A 24912-nucleotide genomic window follows, 5' to 3' on the forward strand; every position below is an offset into this window, starting at 1 on the left:
TCGTGTTCTGAACCAAAGTTATTCTGTCAGATGGATTGGTCAAGGAAGAACAGTTACTTGGCCTACTAGGTCTCCTGATTTAAATTCTCTGGACTTTTTTCTTTGGGGAAGCATTAAAGACGTTGTTTGTCGCGATATTCCAACAACTACAGAGGACATTCCAGAATGTATCATGCTTGCTTGTAATTCTCTTCAGCAGGCAACACTGGAAGCAGTAAATAATTCTTTCATTCAATGAGTGCGCCAGTGTATCCGTGTCCAGGGTCACCACTTTGAGAACCTTTGAATGTTCTGCTCCTGGGCAATGGTACAGGAGAGTCACAGTCAATTTTGTGTCATGTTTTTACTTGATTTTCATTTGTTTTCTGACAACCCCAGCAAGTGGACGAGTTTGTGATCCCGGGCTCAAAGTCAATGTTGTGTTATGTAATTAATAACGTTGTGTTTCAGTGAATGGTACACTGTGATACATTTTTGAATAGGTCTTTAGGAGATGAAATGAATTACTGAATAAAAAATACAGGGTGCCACTTGAGAAAAGTCATAGTGGTGTTCATGTTTTTGTAAAAAACAAAGCTACAATGAAGGCAATCATGCTGACTGATGTCTCCCTGATGGCTAAAGAACGTTTGCTTGAAACATTTTGTAATTTGCATCTGGACAAACTTATATAGGGTGGTCAAGATAAATGGGACACCCTGTATAAGATTACTGCGGTGCAGGGATAGCAGCTTTGACTACTAATAAAAAGGCACTGGTTTGGGTTTCAATCCTAATCACAGCTTAGATTATGAATAAAAAACATCATCAATGGTGGCAAAGACTTCCAGTAAATGAGTCATCTCAGTTCTGTCAATGGTCTCCAGGAAACTGGAACCCTTGTGGTAGAAAATTGCACCTGAAGTAGGAAGAATAAGTGATGATTAATACACAAAAGGCAACAAAAACCACTGAATTAAAGATGCATAATGTTTACCGAACATGTCCATTCGGATCTCTAGGAGTGGACTGCCAAGGGAGATGTGACCACAATAAAAATACTGAATAACCAATGAAAGGGTAACATTCTAAAAGTCTTGGTGATGTACGGTAGGAGCCTGAATGTAGCAGTGAAGCTATAAAACCTGAAAAGGGAAATGCAAAGCTCAATTTAAGTGCAGTGTAGGAGTCGGTGATCTGGAATGGAAAAAGTGACATTGATTTCTGGTCAGATGCATAAAGGGTAATATCGACAGAAGCACAATATGGTATAATGCAAATAGAAGCCACTATAAATGAGAAAGTAGGGCAAAAAATGAATTACTGTGAAGGGGTGAGTGATAACATTATTGTTATCAGAACTGACAACAACTAATGTCAACAAATATAGTTCAGGTGTACATGCCAACATCACAAGCAGATGATGGAGAGAGAAAGAGAAAAAAGAGAGAGAGAGAGAGAGAGAGAGAGAGAGAGAGAGAGAGAGAGAGTAAACTAGAGCACTTAATGGTAATTCAGTAATGAAAAACGGATCACATTCTAACAATCAAGACGACTGAGGCACTATATTAGGGGAAGTGGTAGAAGACAGAGTTACAAGATATTACAAGCTTGCCAGTAGAGGAGAAATATTGCTCAAATTCTGCAAAAAATTTCAGCTGTTAATAGAAAATACACTGATCAGGAATCAAAATAGAGGAAGGTATGCTTGGAAAAGGTCTGGATTACATCACAGTGGGACAGAAGTCAGATATTGGATTGTAAGGTGTACCCAGGAACATATACAAGCCACACATCAAAATTTAGTAACAATGAAGAGTACATAGACGTTTAAGAGAGTCATCAGGAAGAATTAATGTGTAAAGATGATGAATACAGAATGATTCACGAATGAAAATGGCTGGTAGAAGTTCTCTGGGGCTGTAAGTAATGTGATGATAAATGTCAAAATGTAGGCCAGTCACAAAAGATGGACAGTCAAATATCAGTATAAGGAAGGTACGTGAAAAGAAACAATGGATGCAGAAGAAATACTCCAAATGATCAAGGATAGAAAGAAATGACACGAATACAGTAATATAAATTATTTATGAATGAAATCAGTACGAAGTGCATGAAAGCTAAAGAACAACAATTGCAAGAAAAATGTGAAGAAATTGAAAATGAAATTATCAGGACAGACTTAGCCTGTAGAAAAGTAAAGACAACCTTCAGTGAAATTAAAAATAAAGGCAATTTAGAGAGCAAAAGGAATTCCACTGTTAAAACAAAGGTGACAGCAGATGCATGGAAAAGGTACACTGAATTATCTACTGATATGATAAAAGAAGAAATGAGTTTCAATTTGGATAGCACTGAAGTGCCTGTGTTAAGAATCCGAGTTTGACAAATCTTAGGAAGCCTTAACTAGACACCGTGCAAGAATTATTGTACAATCAGCTCAAACAGTTATTAAGTTTTTTTGACACAATCACATTGTTTATGAAACAGTCATAACCAGTTTCTACCTATGATGTCTAGCTTCAGATGCTATGGGCGGCATGTCTACATTTACATCTACATAGATAGTCCATAAGCCACTGTATGGTGCATGTTGGAGGGTACCCTGCACCACTACTAGTCATTTCCTTTCCTGTTACACTCGCAAATAGAGCGAGAGAAAAATGACTGTCTATATGCCTCCACATGAGCTGTACTTTCTCAAATCTTACCTTTACGGTCCTTACGCGCAATGTATGTCAGCAGCAGTAGAAATGTTCAGCAGTCTGCTTCAACTGCCAATGCTCTAAATTTTCTCAATAGTGTTTTTTGAAAAGAACATTGCCTTCCCTCCAGGAGTTCCCATTTGAGTTCACGAAGCAGCTCTGTAACTCTCACATGTTATTCAAACCTACTGGTAACAAGTCTAGCAGCCCACCTATGAATTTCTTTGATATTTTCCTTCAATCTCAAGACTAGTTTGCACCAGTGTCCTAATTTGGTCTCCTTTACAGGTGAATCACTCTTCCCTAAAATTTTCCCAATAAACTGAAGTCAACAATTTACCTTCCCTACTATATTTCAAAAATGTTTGTTGCATTTCATATCGCTTTGCAATGTTATGCCCAGATATTTAAACATCTTGACTGTGTCAAGAAGGATTCTTTTATTACTGTAACCAAACATTACAGGTTTGTTTTTCCTACTCATCTGCATTAACTTAAATTTTAAGCTAGCTGCCATTCATGGCACCAACTAGAAATTTTGTCTAAAGGCCCCCATAAATGATCAAACATTTTGTCAAACATAGCTATGTTTGCCAAATATTTGACTGTGTACGGCACTGTTTGACGTGTTTGTCAAGAATAGATCGTGTTTGCGAGAAATTTTGATTGATGGAAAGTTTGACAAGATGGCGGACGTTGCTTGTGTCGATGTTTCGCCTCATATGTTTTGTGAAAAATTGTTTTACTACAATTTATCTTATTGTATCATGAGTTTCCACAATGATGGAAACTACGATCAAGTATAAAAACGAATAGCACTGACTATTACCAAAATAGCAGAGGTATCACATCCTTCCCAGACTTATATTATGCAGCAAGAGGTTATGAACAAATTAATATTTTACTATACAGAAACATGCATGTGGAAGTGAAATGAAAGAAAAGAAATCTTAGTTCTCTGGTTCTTCTGCAAACAATGTGGGCTATATGTTCCCACATTGTCGTGTTTTAACGAACTGTAATTTAGAGGACCAAGTAGAAGAGAATAAATTTTCACTTATTTGTCTCTCCTTTTTCAGTGTGAGGGTAAAGCAACAGTAAACAAGTTATTAAGTGCCATTGTACAGCACAAAGTTAATCTAATTGTCAAGTTCTGGGTGTAACATTTCCAATAACAGGGTCCCAGTTGTGTATTTCTCTCTCATTTTAAACCATTCCCTGGAACAGTGTCTGGTTTCTTCTTCTTTAAACATATATCCAGAGTCAACATTAGATATGCTTTTCTGCATTTGTGGCTGTTCCCATTACGGTTCAAGAATACAGCATGCACGAAAAGCATCTGCTTAAAAGTAAGTTTAAACTGACAAGCTTTCTTTTTTACATGTATGGGATTGTTTGATATATCTGTGGCTAGATAAGAGTGAACTTGACAGACAAGTTTGCTCTTTTATAAAGACCTTAACAAGTTTTCAAAAGTTTCACTGTACATTCAAAAAAGTTGATGTAATCATCGGGTTCTGGGATTAACATTTCCTTTAGCAGATTTTCATGCATAAACCCCTAATATTAAGCCATTCCATCAACCAGCATCTTGTTTTCTTCTTCTTCTTCTTCTTCTTCTTCTTCAAACACAGTGACATAGTCAATGTCAGGATTGCTTTGTCTGCATCTGTGGCCATTCTCACTACTGTTGTAATCCTGACAGACACGAACAGTGTCAGCTACAGAGTGAAGTTAAACTGACAAACATTGTTTGAATGTGTACACGCCTGCTTGGCAAACCCGTGGCTAGATAACAGCAATTTTGTCAAACGTTTGGTCATTTACGGGGGCCTTAAGTCATCCTGTATCTTCCTACAGTCACTCAAACTTCGACATTTTACCATACATCACAGCATTATCAGCAAACAAGTGCAGATTGTTGCCCACCCTGTTCACCTAATCATTTATGTATACAGAGAACAAAAGCGGTCCTATTACACCGCCCTCGCATGCTCCTGACAATACCCTTGTTTCTTATGAATATTCACTGTTGAGGACAACATATTCGTTTCTATTACTTAAGAAGTCTTCAAGCCATTCAAATATCTGTCAACTTATTCCATATCCCCATACCTTTGTTACCAGCCTGCACCATGTCAAGCGCTTTCTGAAAATCTAGATATATGGAATCTGCCAGTTGCCTTTCATCCATAGTTCGCAGTTATCATCTGAGAAACGGGCAAGCTGAGTTTTGCTTACATTTGAACTGAGAATATGTTGAAGGATTCTGCAATGCTGTAAGTACTCTTTGTGTAATCGAGTTGGGATTCCATCTGGATCTGATGATTTATTTGCTTTCATATCCTTCAGTTGTGTCTCCTTGCCAGGATTGCTTATTACCATGCCGTACATACAGGAGTCTGTTCAATGGTCAAATTATGGTATGTTTGAATGATTCTCAAGTGTGAACAATTTCCTGAACATGAAATTTAAAACTTCAGCTTTCATGTTGCTGTCTTCAACTGCTACACCAGGCTGGTCAACATAAGCCTGAATGGAAGCCCTAGAATAAGTGTTCATGCATTGTCACATGAACACTTTGTTTACCACATACTGCCCATGGCATCTGGTTACAACTGTGTCATAATGATTGTTTCCAAAAATAAGTGTTATAATAAGCCGATAGCTGTGTCTCCTCAAACTGAATTAATCTCATTTTATCATGTATTAAAATTCCAAATGATTTATTTGTCAATTCATTGTACTATGTTTCACCATACAATCAGCATGATAGATTGGTCAGTCATAGCTTACTATTATCATAAAAAAATAATTTTTTTTTTTTAAAGTCATCAATTGCGGACATTATTGTGACATCATAAAAGGCAGCAACTTACTCTGGCTTTGCATCACATTATAATACCTCAATATTAAACTAGTTATGTTTTTGAATTTACATGTGAATTAAGAAAATGGAATACAGAAGTTCATTCTTCTTTTCAACCACACTTCTCATTTAGGAAAAACAAATTTGAAATCTCTCCCAAATAAATCTTCACTCTGCAGCAGAGTGTGTGTCAATTTCCTGGCAGATTAAAACTGTGTTCCAGACTGGGAAACAAATCTTGGATCTTTGTCTTTCCCACCAGAAAATTTGACAATTGAAATGTGTCAGAATCAGCTGTCTGTCCATTGTGATGCACAAAGCATTCTTCATTTATGCATAACTGAGATGACAAAGCTCACCATTGTGGAATCTTGCTGGCTCAAAATCATGAAAGCATGTGTGTGTTCATTTTCTCCTTTTAATGAATCATCTGGAACATCTTTATTTCCAATTACTGTCCACATGTCAATGCACCCAGGAAGCTCAAACGTTGTAACAACCTGCAAACAAGTTCAATGAAAATAAATTTCCAAAAGTAACAATTCTGCTACGAATAACTATGTTCCTATCAGAGTGTCATAACAGTAGTTTGCTGGGTTCAGGAAAAGCAGTATGCTGAACAAATAAAATACGCCATAATTTCACTTTATCCAACACACAATGGTTACATGAGATATCAGACTTCACTTTTTTTTATTGAAATTCAAGAAGACTGTCTGAACACTATAGCCACAAACATGACAATAATATACACTTTTAATCACCTTTTAAATTTTGTGTAATGTGTCACACTTAACACATTTCAATACTTAATTCAAATCTGCAAATGTTACAGCTTACTTTTTTACAGATATTCAGATAACTAAAATGAGAGAAAGTTTCGGATGCTGAGAAACAACTTCTTCTTGCTAAAACTGTGCTTACAAGATAGAAGCAGCACAAAACATAACAATACAATCCTACAGCAATAAAATGAAATGTTTGGAATAGTGTCACTCCGAAATCACAATCGAGTCCATGTCCAAACGTAAGATCATCAATGAAATATGACACTTAGCACTGGAAGCACATTTATTACTGACATCAAAATACAGCCAGAAATAAGATATTTCAAGAACCTTCCAGAAACTATAAATACTATCAACAAATAATTGCTTGGTTCTTGGGTTTGAACTGGAGACCACAGCATGGCAGACAATGACGCTAAACCTACACAACACTGCTGTTTTTCTAAATGGAGTCTACTTCGCACTGGATCAACATCTTGTCCGTGATCCTCTGTGTGGCAGCACTGGAATATCCTTGTAGTCTGATTGTGCTATTACATCCTTTTCACTATGATGAGCACTAAAAGTAGCTCCTACTGTCAAAGCTTCATGATCTTTGAATGGGTTTCCTTGAACCTCCTGTCATTGATCTGCACCTCTTGACTGTAGTGTGGCTTCAAATGAAGAACAAGCATTATGTCCCTGTGCTTTTGTCTTCCTAATGAAAGGTCATAATCATTGACTACATACATGATGTATGACAAGCAACAAAGGATATAATACAGTCCATAGTAGTGCTTTAGTAACTTTTCCTATTGTCCTACTTCCCACACTGGCACAAAAATCCGTATCAAATCTCCCAGGCTGTACCTCATTGGATAGTGCTTGACTTTGTAGTGCTCTTGGGTTTTTCCCTTTGTGTGCAGTGTCCGTATGCGAGTTAGCAGCTTTGCTTCTTTGGTCCTGATGGTGAGATGTTTCACACAGTCACCTGGTTGGAATGGGAACACTGTTCCCCATGTCATTTCAGTCTCACGACCGTGAAGCGTAAAGAACGGTGTGAAGCCTTTAGTGTCTTGCTTCACTACTGTTTGTGAATGTCATGATAGGCAGTACTGTATCATAGTCTCTCTGTTTGATATGATGTACATCAGGAGAGTATCTTATTAAAGCATTCTGCGAGGCCATGTCTGTGAATGGTAGGCAGTTTTCATACTGTGGGTGATGTCACAACATGAAATTATCTCCAATACAGTCAGAGATGATCACACTGGTTGCTCTGTGCTTCACAACGATGTGTTCTTCAAGGAATCTCGTTTTCCGAAGCTTTGACAGACAGCAAGGCTATGGCGATAACTTAGCAGGTGACGTAATCAATGTAGACTATTATCCATCTGTTCCCATTTGTTGCCTTCAGGGATCTATTCAAGTTTTGACTCCAAATTGGTTGAATGACAGTTCTGCAGACAGAATTGGTACCTGATGCCCTGCGACATATGCTTCCTTCAATAGCAAACCTTACAGTGGCTGACATAGTGTTTAACAAATTGGTAGAGACCTCACCAACAATACCTGCGTCTGATTCTGTCTATGAGTATGCACGAGTCCCAGGAGTACAGAAGCTCAAGCACCATGGAAATACTTCACGCTCACTGGCTGCAAAGAGCTGCACTAATGAGCAATCAATTCTGCCTACCAGATCATAGTTCCTCTCATACAATACTTCATTTATCAACTGGAATTCTCCATTGATTGGTTTCCTCCTTCAAGGCTATTATAATTTTGAGCAAAGTTGTATATTCCCTTTGTTAAATACCAATATCATTTAATTTAGTGATGACTGAGATTTTGTTCACATTGTTGTGCTTCACCGAAGGATTCCTTGAAAGGCAGTGAGCATCCTTGGGTTTGCATTCATTTTTGTATACCACTGTTTTGTTATAAGCCCGAAGTCTCAGTGCTCTGATGTGTCAATGCCCATATAACCAGCTGGTCCAACAGATACTTCAGGCTAGTCAGCCCCACCAAAACAGTGAATTGTTCACCAAATAAATATGGCCAGAACCTGTTATGTCCAAAACAACTGCAAGGCACTCTTCCTTGGTTGTAGAGTAGTCTATCTCAGACTTGGAGAGTAATCTCGAACCACGAGCTATTGCCTTTTCAACATCTCCTTCAACTGTACTAGAACTACCCCCACCCCAGAACAACTAGCATCAGCGTAAGTTCTGTCTCGGTATTCTCATCACACAATCCTGCAACTGATGGAGATGTTAGGACCTTCTTAAAGACAAGGAAATATCTTTCGTGCACCACATTTCAGTAAAATTTGGCATCCTCCAACAGAAGTTCTTGCAAGGAACATGCCTTGACACAGAACCCCTTTATGCATCACTACTAGTACGAGCACATTCCAAGAAAACTTCTCACGTCCTAAATGCACCAAGGCATCACTAAATTTGTGATTGCTCTTATTTTCTCTGCACTGGGATGGACTCCATTGGATTTCCTAGAAGTTGCAAGATTTTTATTTATTGAGTGAAAAAGAGGCACTTTCTTGGATTCAGGCAGAGAACTGAAGTCTTAACACACTTCAACACAGTTGCCAAGCAGCTTAGATATTCTTCAAACATCTTCAGGAAAATGACTATGTCATCCCGACAGCAAAGACAAGTCGTAAAGTGTGGAAGCAGGTCATCCATCATATCGACAGCTCCAATAGTCCAAAAATGGCTAAATTGAGTTACGATGCTTGGCAGAATTGTTGCCTCCATACTTCTCTAGCGCCGCAACTTAAGCAGCAATAGCAATCTTCAGAATATCGTAAGTCAGCTAAGGAGCTCTTTCACCAATGATAATGATCCAAGTTATGTTACGATGTTTTTCCTGGGAGAATTGTAGTGGAACAAATATCGTAAATGTAGTTACGATGTTTGTACAGGGAAAGTTTACTGTGTAGATGCATGCGATGTTTTTCACTTGCCTATTAAGTTGGTAGCATTGTCGTCCCAGGTTGTTTGAAGCCAACAATAAGTATGTTCATTGTAGATGTGGTCATCAGTACGAGTATAACCAGTTATTTAACTTAGCACATTAATTGATAAACATCTGTGTGAACGGGTTCAGAGTGAGCTGCTTTTGTAATTAGTATTATTTATTACGTTTTGGATAATTATGTACTCAAGTAGAGCATTAAAAATAACAGACATGTTTCTCAACCCAACGAAAGATGATGAACGTAAGCACTCATTTTCTTTTATTGTAACAATGATAAAGAACATAATTTCGTATATACAATTGAAAACCTGAAAAAGCCCTGAAATTCTACAGACAACAAAAATAATTACGATTTCTTGTTTTATATACAAATTAAGAATATTTTGTGTAAATTTTTGGCTGCAGTTCTATTTAGCGCAACAAATAATTTGTGCTGTCGCACTAATAATTATTGTTAGAAGCCATTCGCGTCTTTCTATGCGAGATGGAAATGCAAATAAAAGGGAACCACTTCAAACTGATGCTGGGTGCTCTAGTTCATGGTTTTCTAATGTTCGTCCCAATAATGGCACAGCTGAATTAATGACAACAGGAAATAGTTCAAAATTAATTGATATATCGTGTTTGGATAATAGTGATGACTCTGCTGCTGATTCTGACTTCGTAGCCACAGCAGCTGATGATTCATCAAGCAGCACTGACGAGAAGGAACGAAAGAGAAAAAAGTTTGAATGGAAACATAACAAAGACCAAGGTAAACAATAAAGGTTTCTGTAGCATAGTATATTTTGCAAAACAATATAATATAGGCAATTTATTTTAAAATTACGCATTTTTATTGCAGGAGAGATCTCCTTACAAACTACTGGGCAACGCTTAAATCTTTCTCCACCCATATCTACAGCGGAACGTAACACAACTATATCCTCACCAAACACTATTAGCACACGACAATCTCCACCCATATCTACAGCGGAACGTAACACAACTATATCCTCACCAAACACTATTAGCACACGACAATGTAAAAATAAGGATAAAAAGACCCGCAAAAGGAGCAGGAACCCAGCCTCACGGATAGTAAATAGAGCAAAAGAATCTCTCAACAGAGGTTTTGCATGCGCTGGTCGAAAAGGTGCTGAAATAAAAGCAAGAGTAATGAAGCCTGGATGTGATCCTAACTTATGCTGACTAAAATGTCATAACAAGTTAACTAAAAAATCAGGCAGGATATTTTTGAACAGTTCTGGCAGATAGGGGATCATAGCAGACAACGAGAGTTTGTCTGTCGACATGTGAAAGACGTAAGCAGGAAACAGATTCGAAATGTGGCAGAATCAAGAAGAAAATTTTCAAGACAGTATTCTCTAACAGCCGATGGGAATATCATTAACGTGTGTCATAAAATGTTTCTGCACACTCTCTCTATTACAGATATATGGGTGAGAACTGCCATGCAAAAACTGAGAACAGATGGAATTCTGTCACCTCAAATGAGAGGAAAGCATTCCAGAAGGGGAAATACAATAGGGCCTGAAATAAAGGAGTCAGTGCGAGAGCATATAAACAGCTTTCCTTGAGTAGAGTCACATTACACAAGAAAAGAAACAAGCAGAAAATACCTTGGTGCAGGACTGAGCATTGTAAAAATGCGCAGAATGTACCAGGAATAGATAAAGGAAAGAAAGTATGCCACCATATATCCTGCCACATTAAGGCAATACACTGATATATTCAACCAAGAATATAATCTGTCATTATTTTGACCTAAAAAGGATAAGTGTGAACTACGTGAGCTTTACGATAGTTCCTCTGGAAAGGAGAAAGCAAAGTTAGAAGATAAATACATGTCTCACATTGCCAATAAAACTATTGTCAGGGATCTGGAGGAAAAAGACAAAATGAGTTCAATCTTGGACAAGTCCATTATTAGTGCATGGTTCAATTTGCAGAAAGTGTTGGCTACTCCTCAGTCTGATGTGAGCCTTTACTACTACAAACGGAAATATTCCACATACAATTTTACAGTATACGACATGGGAAACAAGGAAGAAGCTTTCTAGAATAGGGTCTCTCTCTGAATGAAGGTGACTCAATGCACACTCTAATCAAAAGAAGAAAGAAGAATCAATTAGTGTACATTACGGATCAATGGGCCACTTTAACTAGAATGAGTAAGGTCACTGGAAAGCCATAGACAGTTAATGAAATGAGTCAGGACTTAATTTACGAATTCAGAAACTAGTGCAGAAGCAACAGTGAAATGCCACAAACTCAAAAAACAGACTAAAGCAGCTTCCACATCAAACCCACCAACAAGCAACAGTACCTCCATTATGACAGCTGCCACCCATTCCATATCAAACGGTCCCTTCCCTGCAGCCTAGGCCTTCGTGGCAAACGAATCTGCTCCAGTCCTGAATCCCTCGACCATTACACCAACAACCTGAAAACAGCTTTCGCATCCCGCAACTACCCTCCCAACCTGGTACAGAAGCAGATAACCAGAGCCACTTCCTCATCCCCTCAAACCCAGAACCTCTCACAGAAGAACCCCAAAAGTGCCCCACTTGTAACAGAATACTTCCCGGGACTGGATCAGACCTTGAATGTGGCTCTCCAGCAGGGATACGACTTCCTAAAATCCTGCCCCGAAATGAGATCCATCCTTCATGAAATCCTCCCCACTCCACCAAGAGTGTCTTTCCTCCGTCCACCTAACGTTCGTAACCTCTTGGTTCATCCCTATGAAATCCCCAAACCACCTCCCCTACCCTCTGGCTCCTACCCTTGCAACCGCCCCCGGTGTAAAACCTGTCCTATGCACCCTCCCACCACCACCTACTCCAGTCCTGTAACCCGGAAGGTGTACACGCTCAAAGGGAGAGCCACATGTGAAAGCACCCACGTGATTTACCAACTGACCTGCCTGCACTGTGATGCTTTCTATGTGGGAATGACCAGCAACAAACTGTCCATTCGCATGAATGGACACAGGCAGACAGTGTTTGTTGGTAATGAGGATCACCCTGTGGATAAACATGCCTTGATGCACGGCCAGCACATCTTGGCACAGTGTTACACCGTCCGAGTTATCTGGATACTTCCCACCAACACCAACCTATCCGAACTCCGGAGATGGGAACTCGCCCTTCAGTATATCCTCTCTTCTCGATATCCGCCAGGCCTCAACCTTCGCTAATTTCAAGTTGCCGCCGCTCATACCTCACCTGTCTTTCAACAACTTCTTTGCCTCTGTACTTCCGCCTCGACTGACATCTCTGCCCTTACTCTTTGCCTTTAAATATGTCTGCTTGTGTCTGTGTATGTGCGGATGGATATGTGTGTGTGTGTGTGTGTGTGTGTGTGTGTGTGTGTGTGTGTGTGTGTGTGTGTGTGTGTGTGTGAGTGTACACCTGTCCTTTTTTCCCCTAAGGGAAGTCTTTCCGCTCCCGGGATTGGAATGACTCCTTACCCTCTCCCTTAAAACCCACATCCTTTCATTTTTCTCTCTCCTTCCCTCTTTCCTGACGAAGCAACTGCCAGTTGCGAAAGCTCGTAATTCTGTGTGTGTGTTTGTGTGTTTTGTTCATGTGCCTGTCTGCCGGCGCTTTCCCGCTTGGTAAGTCTTGGAATCTTTGTTTTTAATATATTTTTCCCATGTGGAAGTTTCTTTCTATTTTATTTACATCATCATTAATTTGAACCCAACAATTACGTTTGTTATTGTCTCTGTTGCATTTCGAAATCTTCTCTATCGTCTTACTTTCTCTTTTCGTTTGTACAAGAAGTTCCACTTTGTATTCATCTTCCATTTTTCCGTAATCTACCATACATTTTATCCTGCCTAATTATACTCAATAATACGTAATTTACTTCCAAACCATAACCTAAAATTTTCAACGCTTTCAACATAACCGCTGCTATAAAATCCATTGTTCCAAGTTTACAAACATTTCGTGTAAACTCGTGAATACTATTTCACAGCCTCAGTTTCTTTCACCCATTACACAACCATCTCAGTTTTTTTCCAACAACTTTCGTTTTATTTCCATTCCCGTTTTTCCCACAAAACCGATCATTTTTTAGCAGCTTCCCACAGGTTTACACGTTATTATTTCTTCATCAAACAATTGTTAGCCTCATTATCATAACCTGCCAGTACATAACCAGTCCTTTGAATACATTTACACACATATTCTTCGAGATTTTATTCGAAAATTTTTTTCGAATTTTATTTTTTCGCAAATTATTTTTTCGAAAAAATTTTTCCGAAATTTTCTTGAATTTCCCCACCCTTTAACGTGATCTGGAGACAACATAACGACCCAACCTTTGCACCCATTGTTGTTCACCAACCTAAGTTCAGCACATGATCAACATAGCTCATCTCAAATCAACACTTTTTCGACTTTTTTCACACCTTTATCTCTCCCTATATAAATCTCTCTTTACTTTCACTTTAACCTCATATTACCCTTTCCACCTACTAATACCATGTCAACCTCACAACATCCCTACAACGACCCCATTAAATTTTATTTACATTCCCTCCGCAAACATGCCTTCACCCTAGCCATATTACGCTCCCATATTTTATTTACTCAGGCTTGTCTGACATTTGGCATTACTCCCAAAGGCCTCACACTTAAAGTTCCCATCTCTGGCTGCAATCCTTCTTTCCATCAGTCCTTATACCAGTTCCAAACAGCACAATCCATAGCCCTCACCCGCCTAATCCTTCACCTATACATTGACTCGGCCAATGAACACACCCGTCAACTCCTATCCCAAATCAAAGTCCTCAATCTTTCCTCTCCCACATCCACACCGGCTGTACATAGCATCCTCCTACAGGCCAACCGCAAATTAGAACAACATGCCACCCTCCACCTCAAAAAACTATCCAATCTCCTGGTTTCCCACCTCCGGAAAGGCAACTCACTCACCCTCCACAACCTTTCCAACAAACCTCAACCTCCTCTCAATGCACACAGACCCAGTCTCTCCCATCTACTCAATCTCCCACTTCCAGCTCCACTCCCCCCAACACCTCAAAATTCTAGTCAACCCAATCTGGAACCACAACACCCCAATTCAGTAGTTAACCTTTCCTCCAAACCCCTCTCCCAATCCGAAACCTCTGTCCTATCCAAAGGCCTCACCTTCAGCCCCACTCCCAGGTTCAACCAAACTGCCCTTGTCAAGGATTTACTGTCCTACACTCGTAGTCTCTGCTGGAAATATCACTTTGCCACGAAGAAAAACAATCCTGATCCCACTCCTAATGATCCAACTCCCCAAGACACTATCCAAATCGAACCCTGCCTGCAACAGTTCCGTCCTCCATCACAGCGGGACCCACCTCCTCTTCCTCAAAATCACCCTCTCCAAACCTTCCAGGAATTTCTCACTTCCAGCCTTGCCTCTCAATCTTTCTTGAAAAACCTTAATCCTACTCCCAACATCACCACAGCCGAATCCCAGGCTATCCGTGATCTGAAAGCTGACCGATCCATCATCATTCTTCCGGCTGACAAGGGTTCCACGACCGTGGTACTTGATCGTCGGGAGTATGTGGCTGAGGGACTGCGTCAGCTTTCAGACAACTCTACATACAAAGTTTGCCGAGGTAATCCCATTCCTGATGTCCAGGCGGAGCTTCAAGGAATCCTCAGAACCTTAGGCCCCCTACAAAACCTTTCACCTGACTCCATCAAACTCCTCACCCCACCGACACCTCGCACTCCTACCTTCTACCTACTTCCTAAAATTCACAAACCCAAACATCCTGGCCGCCCCATTGTAGCTGGTTACCAAGCCCCCACAGAACGTATCTCTGCCTACGTAGATCAACACCTTCAACCCATTACATGCAGTCTCCCATCCTTCATCAAAGACGACAAACCACTTCCTCGAACGCCTGGAATCCGTACCCAGTCTGTTACCCCCGGAAACCATCCTTGTAACCATTGATGCCACTTCCCTATACACAAATATCCCGCACGTCCAGGGCCTCGCTGCAATGGAGCACTTCCTTTCACGCCGATCACCTGCCACCCTACCTAAAACCTCTTTCCTCGTCACCTTAGCCAGCTTCATCCTGACCCACAACTTCTTCACTTTTGAAGGCCAGACATACCAACAATTAAAGGGAACAGCCATGGGTACCAGGATGGCCCCCTCGTATGCCAACCTATTTATGGGTCGCTTAGAGGAAGCCTTCTTGGTTACCCAAGCCTGCCAACCCAAAGTTTGGTACAGATTTATTGATGACATCTTCATGATCTGGACTCACAGTGAAGAACAACTCCAGAATTTCCTCTCCAACCTCAACTCCTTTGGTTCCATCAGATTCACCTGGTCCTACTCCAAATCCCATGCCACTTTCCTAGACGTTGACCTCCATCTGTCCAATGGCCAGCTGCACACATCCGTCCACATCAAACGCACCAACAAGCAACAGTACCTCCATTATGACAGCTGCCACCCATTCCATATCAAACGGTCCCTTCCCTACAGCCTAGGCCTTCGTGGCAAACGAATCTGCTCCAGTCCTGAATCCCTCGACCATTACACCAACAACCTGAAAACAGCTTTCGCATCCCGCAACTACCCTCCCAACCTGGTACAGAAGCAGATAACCAGAGCCACTTCCTCATCCCCTCAAACCCAGAACCTCTCACAGAAGAACCCCACTTGTAACAGAATACTTCCCAGGACTGGATCAGACCTTGAATGTGGCTCTCCAGCAGGGATACGACTTCCTAAAATCCTGCCCCGAAATGAGATCCATCCTTCATGAAATCCTCCCCACTCCACCAAGAGTGTCTTTCCGCCGTCCACCTAACGTTCGTAACCTCTTGGTTCATCCCTATGAAATCCCCAAACCACCTCCCCTACCCTCTGGCTCCTACCCTTGCAACCGCCCCCGGTGTAAAACCTGTCCTATGCACCTTCCCACCACCACCTACTCCAGTCCTGTAACCCGGAAGGTGTACACGATCAAAGGGAGAGCCACATGTGAAAGCACCCACGTGATTTACCAACTGACCTGCCTGCACTGTGATGCTTTCTATGTGGGAATGACCAGCAACAAACTGTCCATTCGCATGAATGGACACAGGCAGACAGTGTTTGTTGGTAATGAGGATCACCCTGTGGCTAAACATGCCTTGATGCACGGCCAGCACATCTTGGCACAGTGTTACACCGTCCGAGTTATCTGGATACTTCCCACCAACACCAACCTATCCGAACTCCGGAGATGGGAACTCGCCCTTCAGTATATCCTCTCTTCTCGATATCCGCCAGGCCTCAACCTCCGCTAATTTCAAGTTGCCGCCGCTCATACCTCACCTGTCTTTCAACAACTTCTTTGCCTCTGTACTTCCGCCTCGACTGACATCTCTGCCCTTACTCTTTGCCTTTAAATATGTCTGCTTGTGTCTGTGTATGTGCGGATGGATGTGTGTGTGTGTGTGTGTGTGTGTGTGTGTGTGTGTGTGTGTGTGTGTGTGCGTGCGCGAGTGTACACCTGTCCTTTTTTTCCCCTAAGGGAAGTCTTTCCGCTCCCGGGATTGGAATGACTCCTTACCCTCTCCCTTAAAACCCACATCCTTTCATTTTTCCCTCTCCTTCCCTCTTTCCTGACGAAGCAACTGCCAGTTGCGAAAGCTCGTAATTCTGTGTGTGTGTTTGTGTGTTTTGTTCATGTGCCTGTCTGCCGGCGCTTTCCTGCTTGGTAAGTCTTGGAATCTTTGTTTTTAATATATTTTTCCCATGTGGAAGTTTCTTTCTATTTGAGTTATTGCTTATTTAGAATTCATCTGTCTCCTGAATACACAGTAAGATGTACTGCTGGTATTTCATTTCCTGTCTCTGTAAGGAACTGTTTTTACTTTGGTTAATTGGAGTACAGAAGTACCAAGCACTTCCATCAAATTATGTCACGTTAAAACCACAATCAAGTCCAAATCTCAAGACAAGGTTGTCAATGAAATACAACACTATGCATTGGAAGCTCATTTATTATTGACACCAACATATAGCCAAAACAGAACTGACCTTCTGGACAGAGAGTGCAGCTATTTATACAAACATTGAATATTCCTGAATATACAAATATTTCAGACATCAGATATTTCATGAACATTATAGAAGTTGTAAATACTATACTAAACAACAACTGCTGGTGGTTGAATATGGACTGGTGACACAATGTGCCAGGCAATGAGGCTAACCACTACACTATAGTGCATACACAGCAGCTTGTAGCAATAGGGTCTCACAGAGGTGAGTCTAGCGGTCAGTCAGGTCAAGGGTGGGAGGCTAATGGTGGGGGGAGGGGGCGAATGGAATATCGCTTAACAAAAGGAGAGTTGGGTCCTCCACTTAGGTAGTTTTTGGTTACTGTTTTGGAGTTCAGGATAAAAACGTGTCAAGAGAATGTGTGTGCCCGGGAAAATAATACGATTTGACCCAGATGTCCGGCGATTTCGAAGTTTTTGTCTGGGGTTAACAATTCAAGTGTTGGTAGGCATACCCGGCTTAGCTTCCTTGATTATTGTATGTGGTACTCATACATTAATATACATCTAGTGTATATTAACAAATCTATCTAAAACAAAGATGATCTGACTTACCAAACGAAAGCACTGGCAGGTCGATACACACAAACAAACATAAATATACACACAAAATTCCAGCTTTCGCAACCAATGGTTGCTTCATCAGGAAAGAGGGAAGGAGAGGGAAAAATGAAAGGATGTGGGTTTTAAGGGAGAGGGTAAGGAGTCATTCCAATCCCGGGAGCGAAAAGAGTTACCTTAGGGGGAAAAAAGGACAGGTATACACTCGTGCACACACACACCCATATCCATCGGCACATACACAGACACAAGCAGACATTTGTAAAGGCAAAGAGTTTGGGCAGAGATGTCAGTCGAGGCAGAAGTACACAGGAAAAGATGTTGAAATATAGGTGAGGTATGAGCGGTGGCAACTTGAAATTAGCAGAGGTTGAGGCCTCGCGGATAACGAGAAGAGAAGATATAATGAAGGGCAAGTTCCCATCTCCGGAGTTCTGACAGGTTGGTGTTAGTGGGAAGTATCCACATAACCCAGACGGTGTAACACTGTGCCAAGATGTGCTGGCCGAGCACCAAGGCATGTTTAGCCACAGGGTGATCCTCATTACCAACAAACACTGTCTCCCTGTGTCCATTCATGTGAATGGATAGTTTGTTGCTGGGCATTTCCACATAGAAAGCTTCACAGTGTAGGCAGGTCAGTTGGTAAATCACGTGGGTGCTTTCACACGTGGCTCTGCCTTTGATCGTGTACACCTTCCGGGTTACAGAGCTGGAGTAGGTGGTGGTGGGAGGGTGCATGGGACAGGTTTACAACGGGGGCAGTTACAAGGGTAGGAGCCAGAGGGTAGGGAAGCTGGTTTGGGGATCTCATAGGGATGAACTAAGAGGTTACGAGGTTAGGTGGACAGCGGAAAGACACTCTTGGTGGAGTGGGGAGGATTTCATGACGGATGGATCTCATTTCAGGGCAGGATTTGAGGAGGTCGTATCCCTACTGGAGAGCCACATTCAGAGTCTGATCCAGTCCCGGAAAGTATCCTGTCACAAGTGGGGCACTTTTGGGGTTCGTCTGCGGGAGGTTCTGGGTTTGAGAGGATGAGGAAGTGGCTCTGGTTATTTGCTTCTGTACCATGTCGGGAGAGTAGTTGCGGGATGCGAAAGCTGTTTTCAGGTTGTTGGTGTAATGGTTCAGGGATTCCGGACTGGAGCCAATTCATTTGCCACGAAGACCTAGGCTGTCGGGAAGGGACCGTTTGATGTGGAATGGGTGGCACCTGTTATAATGGAGGTACTGTTGCTTGTTGGTGGGTTTGATGTGGACGGATGTGTGAAGCTGGCCATTGGACAGATGGAGGTCTACGTCAAGGAAAGTGGCATGGGATTTGGAGTAGGACCAGGTGAATCTGATGGAACCAAAGGAGTTGAGGTTGGAGAGGAAATTCTGGAGTTGTTCTTCACTGTGAGTCCAGATCATGAAGATGTCATCAATAAATCTGTACCAAACTTTGGGTTGGCAGGCCTGGGTAACCAGGAAGGCTTCCTCTAAGCGACAAATGAAAAGGTTGGCGTACGAGGGGGCCATCCTGGTACCCATGGCTGTTCCCTTTAATTGTGGGTATGTCTGGCCTTCGAAAGTGAAGAAGTTGTTGGTCAGGATGAAGCTGGCTAAGGTAATGAGGAAAGAGGTTTTAGGTAGGGTGGCAGGTGATCGGAGTGAAAGGAAGTGCTCCATCGCAGCAAGGCCCTGGACGTGTGGAATGTTTGTGTATAAGGAAGTGGCATCAATGGTTACAAGGATGGTTTCCAGGGGTAACAGATTGGGTAAGGATTCCAGGCGTTCGAGAAAGTGGTTGGTGTCTTTGATGAAGGATGGGAGGCTGCATGTAATGGGTTGAAGGTGTTGATCTACGTAGGCAGAGATACGTTCTGTGGGGGCTTGGTAACCAGCTACAATGGGGCGGCCGGGATGATTGGGTTTGTGAATTTTAGGAAGAATGTAGAAGGTAGGGGTGTGGGGTGTCGGTGGGGTCGGGGGTTGATGGAGTCAGGTGAAAGGTTTTGTAGGGGGCCTAAGGTTCTGAGGATTCCTTGAAGCTCCTCCTGGACATCAGGAATGGGATTACGTTGGCAAACTTTGTATGCGATGTTGTCTGAAATCTGACGCAGTCCCTCAGCCACATACTCCCGACGATCAAAAATTTCTATTTTATTTATTCTTAGTGCCATAACTGACAGTACTGTGCAATAGACACAGAAATTATTCCTCATCTAAAAGTAGCCAAAAAGTCTAATTCAATATAGGTTTGAAAATTCTTTGCTACATACATAAATTGTATGTCAGCTAAAGCAACTGTTAATCGGACATTTGTTGAATTTTATTAACGCATCACACCTCCACAAAGTATTTGCAGTTCCCACCCTACATCTTAACACATGTTTTAGCACACAAGTGCAATGATTTCTGAACATGTTAAATAGAGCTTACAAAATGTGTTCAGTCTCAGATGTTTCCACAATTTGTACAAGAATACATTCATCTCCAGTAGCAAGTAGTGTGGGAAGGTCACTGGATTCGTGTAAGGAAAATGTGCTGGCCAAGGTACTGATCCACACATCCCAATAAAGGCAGCTGTGTGTCATCAGAAAAAAGAGCATTTCAGGGTGAAACAAACAAAATACTTAGCAAACACCAAAAATTGTCATGGATTTCTATAAAACCTATGTTTCTTTAAGTAACAGGCTGGATGAAAATAAAAGATTAATCTATTTCAATGGTACATGCTAGGAGTAAACCTACTGTCCTACAGCCAATATCAAGCAATGATAAACTGTCATCACATTTTCAAATTACCAAGAGACTTAACTGATGAAGTTTTTAATTTCCGTAGCCCAAGATCATCTACAATATTTTCAAACATGAAAAAGGGAAGGAGAGGCGGAAACAAGAAAAAGAAGATTTTGATGATGAAAGGCTAGAGCCTGAGAATAACTTAGTTGCAGTTAACATTTATCGTAGAACAGAATAAAAAAGCTGTACACAAATGAAATAAAAACTTTTATGTCAGAAGCTTTTTTTTTTTAAGGTGATTAACATGCATCAGACAATTGCTCTGACACTTTCTGCACATCTACTCACCTGAGGTCTTATGGATCGCTGAAGAACGCACAAGGCTCCATTTTTGCCATACCCAGAAGTGGTAAATAGTTCTATATCAGGGTCTTCTATACTCGAAAATTCCTCAGAAAGAAAAGCTGGTTCACCCATTGATATGTTTCCACATGGACCTATATTAAGGAGGCTATCACAGACCTGGAATTGACACACACAGATGAGTCAGTTTACCAATACACAATATCGTATGTGAAACAGTTCCAACATTCTCACCTCAAATGCATAGGAAGCAATATGGACTGAAGTCTGTGTTTCACTGCCATATACTTCCAGCTCATCTAGATCTCTAATATCCGCCACATCCGATGCCATCCAGTCACCTACAAAACATTATCAGAAATTCACACAGATACCTGGCCCATGTGTCTTGTAGTATTTGATGTAAAATAAAATCTCATCCGCATACTGAAGAACAGTACAGCATAATGGAAAATGTTCTTTGACTGGCTTTTTTCAACTGAAAGCAAAACACTTCAAAAACTTCATAAATATCTAGACACAAAATGATTCAAAATCAATGGAAATATTTAGCAGCATTATGGGGACACTAAGAAGTACCGAATACATAAATAAATTAAAAATGAAACAGCCTACATATGCTGCAAATTTTCTTTACTGCACACAAATGCTCAGAAAAAAAAAGACAGATGTATGTTGTTGCTGTTCACAAAGTTCAAAACTGCCTTAAAGAAATCATGGATAAATAGTGATTAATGAGATATGAGCTGTTGTAACCTACTGGAAGAGCAGCAAATAAAAGTAATAAAGCACAGTATTAGGTGACATTAAGGGCATGATAAAATATCAGAAATGACAAAGCTGAAACCCTGAAAAAAAATGACAAACACAGGAGACAAGACAGAGAGAGAGGACAAATTAAAAAAGAAAAGTCGTAACAAGCTTCGAAAATATGTAGAGAAGCATAAAGATATCAATAATATAATAATATAAGAATGGAAGTATAGAAGTGGAAATATCATACAATGTATATGGTGGAGGTAATTCCACCACAAGTTCTCTTGAACCTGCACAAGCACGAAAGGTTGTTTGGAGAGAAAGCCAATGTTCGATTTTGGTTTACTGGGAGAACTGTAGGAAAGTGTCAACAATAAAGGAGATCATGTACAGATCACTTGTGTGACTCATTCTTGAGTACTGCTCGAGAATTTGTTTTCTGCACCAGGACGGATTAAAGGAAGACATAAGGCAATTCCAAGAAGTGCTGTTAGATTTGGTACCATTAGATTCAATCAATTGGAAGAAAGATGGCAGTTCTTTTTGCAAAACACTATTGAGATAGTTTACAGAACTGACGTTTGTGACAGGCTATTGAACAATTCTACATCCACCAACGAACATTTCTTATATGGACCATGAAGACAAGATACAAGTAACCAGGGCTTGCACGGAAGCATATACATGTTAGAAGTGATTGTTACAGCTTTGCCAGGCTTTATTGCCTTGCCTCTCTGATCAAGACTTATATACAACTGACCTAATGAGTCTATTTTCAGGGTGTGCACAACCACAACAAAAACACACATAGCTGAAATTTAGCTACCAACAATATCTGCAGTAATGGTTAGGGGCATCCTGATCCTTTCCCAATTTGGATTGGTATATGGAAGTTATATTGTATGAAAAACAAGAATTACTTATGTCCTTTATTTTCTTCTTTCTTAAAACATTTCTTCTTTTTTTCTGAGGTGGTTTCTTTCTAGATGCTCAGTAGAAAGAAATATGTATGTCAGTGGCTTGTGAGATGCACATGTGGAAAAAGTTAAGGAAAAGAATGCTGCATGCATAATCACATACAAACCCTCCACTGCAATGCATGGGTACTGTCAGAAAGATAGGTACTCTATCTCAGTATTTGGATCTTGCAAAGGTGCTTTAACCACCCATGTAATTTTTGACATGAAAATAAACACCAGTTACACTTCTTCAATACACCGTAGCTATGTCCCCTTCACAACTTAACTTTTCCATTACCTTTATGACATTTAAAAAAAATGTAATTTAGCTTTTCCGTTACCCAGTTGCTCGTTTTCAATAGTTTTTAATACAATTAAGTAACTTTTCAAATTTCCAGTGAAAGTCTTACTCTGTCAATCACATCTAGCTCTTTCCTTCTCATCCCATCTGGTAAGTCTCCTCTGACCCATGGTTCTGGGTGACTTTCCCGAAATTTACCCGTTTTCCTAGACCTCTATAGTCCTTTTCCTTCATCCCTCTTCCTTCCCCTTCAACCCATCTGTCTGAAGAACGAGCATAATTATAATTGTCTCTCATGTGTGTGTTCTGCTGCTGCTGCTGCTGCTGCTTGGTGAGTAAATTTTTTATCTATCTTTTTATCTAATTTTTATTTTGCCAAAAATTAATTGTTTTCATTGTTCCATCTACCTCTTTGTATTCTTCCTCTTGCTCTGCCTCCTCAAAACATTTTTTTCTTGTGATAGTGTTATGTCTCATGTTTTCTACCTTTCCAATCCTCCATGTGTCCTTTCCACCTGGCTGTCCATCTTCATTTAACCTTCCAATGTGTTATCCTATTTATGCTCACATCTTGTCCTCTTTTCTACACTAAGCTATATAATGGATCATTTCTTCCTTTCCTGTCGGGTAGCCACTGCACGCTTTACACTGTTGTTTGGTTATCATCCCTATGGTTAGTTTGATGCAGTTCTATTTTCCTATCAGCTGCGAGATACCCTCTTCATTTCTGATAACTGCTGAATCCTGCCTCGTCAACAATCTGCCTTATATATTCATATCTATCCTTCCACATTCCCTTTCATTACAGTGTCCTGAAATAACTCATGTCCTAATACGAGGGCTATCCACAAAGTACATTATGTTTTGGAATTAAAAATAAATAAAGAATTGGAATTTTTTTTATTATATACAGATGAAAGCCACACTTAAATACTACTTTTCTACATAGCTGCCATTTAAATTAAGGCACTTATCGTAGCGATGGACGAGCTTGGAAATTCCTTCATCGTAAAATTCGGTCGTGAATCAGCAAGAACTTTGAGCCCAACTTTCCCCTGCGCTTGTTTTGTATTGCTCTTCTGAGGTTATGCAGAGTTTGGCAATACCTTTGAGAGTTTATAGTTGTGCCTCTTCCCAGGAAATCCACAAAAATCTCACCTTTTCTGTCCCAAAAGACTGCTGACACTTGGTTGAAGGCGCAGGTGGGCGAATTTTACGACGAAGGAATTTCCAAGCTCGTCCATCGCTACAATAAGTGCCTTAATTTAAATGGCAACTATGTAGAGAAGTAGTATTAAAGTGTGGCTTTCATCTGTATATAATAAAAAAAATTCCAATACTTTATTTATTTTTAATTCCAAAACATAATGTACTTTGTGGATAGCCCTCTTATATACCAAACCACTTCACAAGGGTATGCTTCAAAGAAATGACTATCTGGCTTTACAAAAAAATATATCACTTAAAAAATTTGAAGTTTATTTTATTTCTCTTAATATTTATTCATTATTTCCACTTTTGTCATACCCATCCATGAGCTTCACACTACACTTCCTGTCATTGTTGGCTGTGAAAATTTAATTAAGCAAGTTGTACACTTCATTCTTCACCTTGGCATTTCTTTCAAAATGTCTCCTGCCAGGAATTCTTTGAGCTCCTTGAATAAGTGTCTTGCATGATTTAATTTTTCCCTTGATTCTTTATGTCATCCACTGTTGAACATTCGCATCATTCGTCAGATTTCTATCGTTCATACCTGTGTCACCATACAATCCTTTTAGCTAAAACCAACAGCACAATGCAAATGCGCAACAGGCCGTTACTTCCTGGGTTA

The 24912-nt window shown here is 40.6% G+C and overlaps 1 protein-coding gene across 3 annotated transcripts in view; it reads right to left on the reverse strand.

The window, feature by feature from the left end:
* LOC126334148 (cleavage and polyadenylation specificity factor subunit 1) overlaps window positions 1-24912 on the reverse strand; it is a 382681-nt gene that overhangs the window by 182041 nt on the left and 175728 nt on the right. For all 3 annotated transcript variants that reach the window (XM_049996806.1, XM_049996803.1, XM_049996805.1), the window contains exons 8-10: window positions 21297-21403; window positions 21048-21221; window positions 5913-6053 (exon numbers count right to left, since the gene is read on the reverse strand). In XM_049996806.1, coding sequence (XP_049852763.1) covers window positions 5913-6053; window positions 21048-21221; window positions 21297-21403 — 422 coding nt within the window. The remainder of the gene's footprint in view (window positions 1-5912; window positions 6054-21047; window positions 21222-21296; window positions 21404-24912) is intronic.

Source organism: Schistocerca gregaria, chromosome 2, assembly GCF_023897955.1.
Source record: "Schistocerca gregaria isolate iqSchGreg1 chromosome 2, iqSchGreg1.2, whole genome shotgun sequence".
Lineage (NCBI taxonomy): Eukaryota > Metazoa > Arthropoda > Insecta > Orthoptera > Acrididae > Schistocerca > Schistocerca gregaria.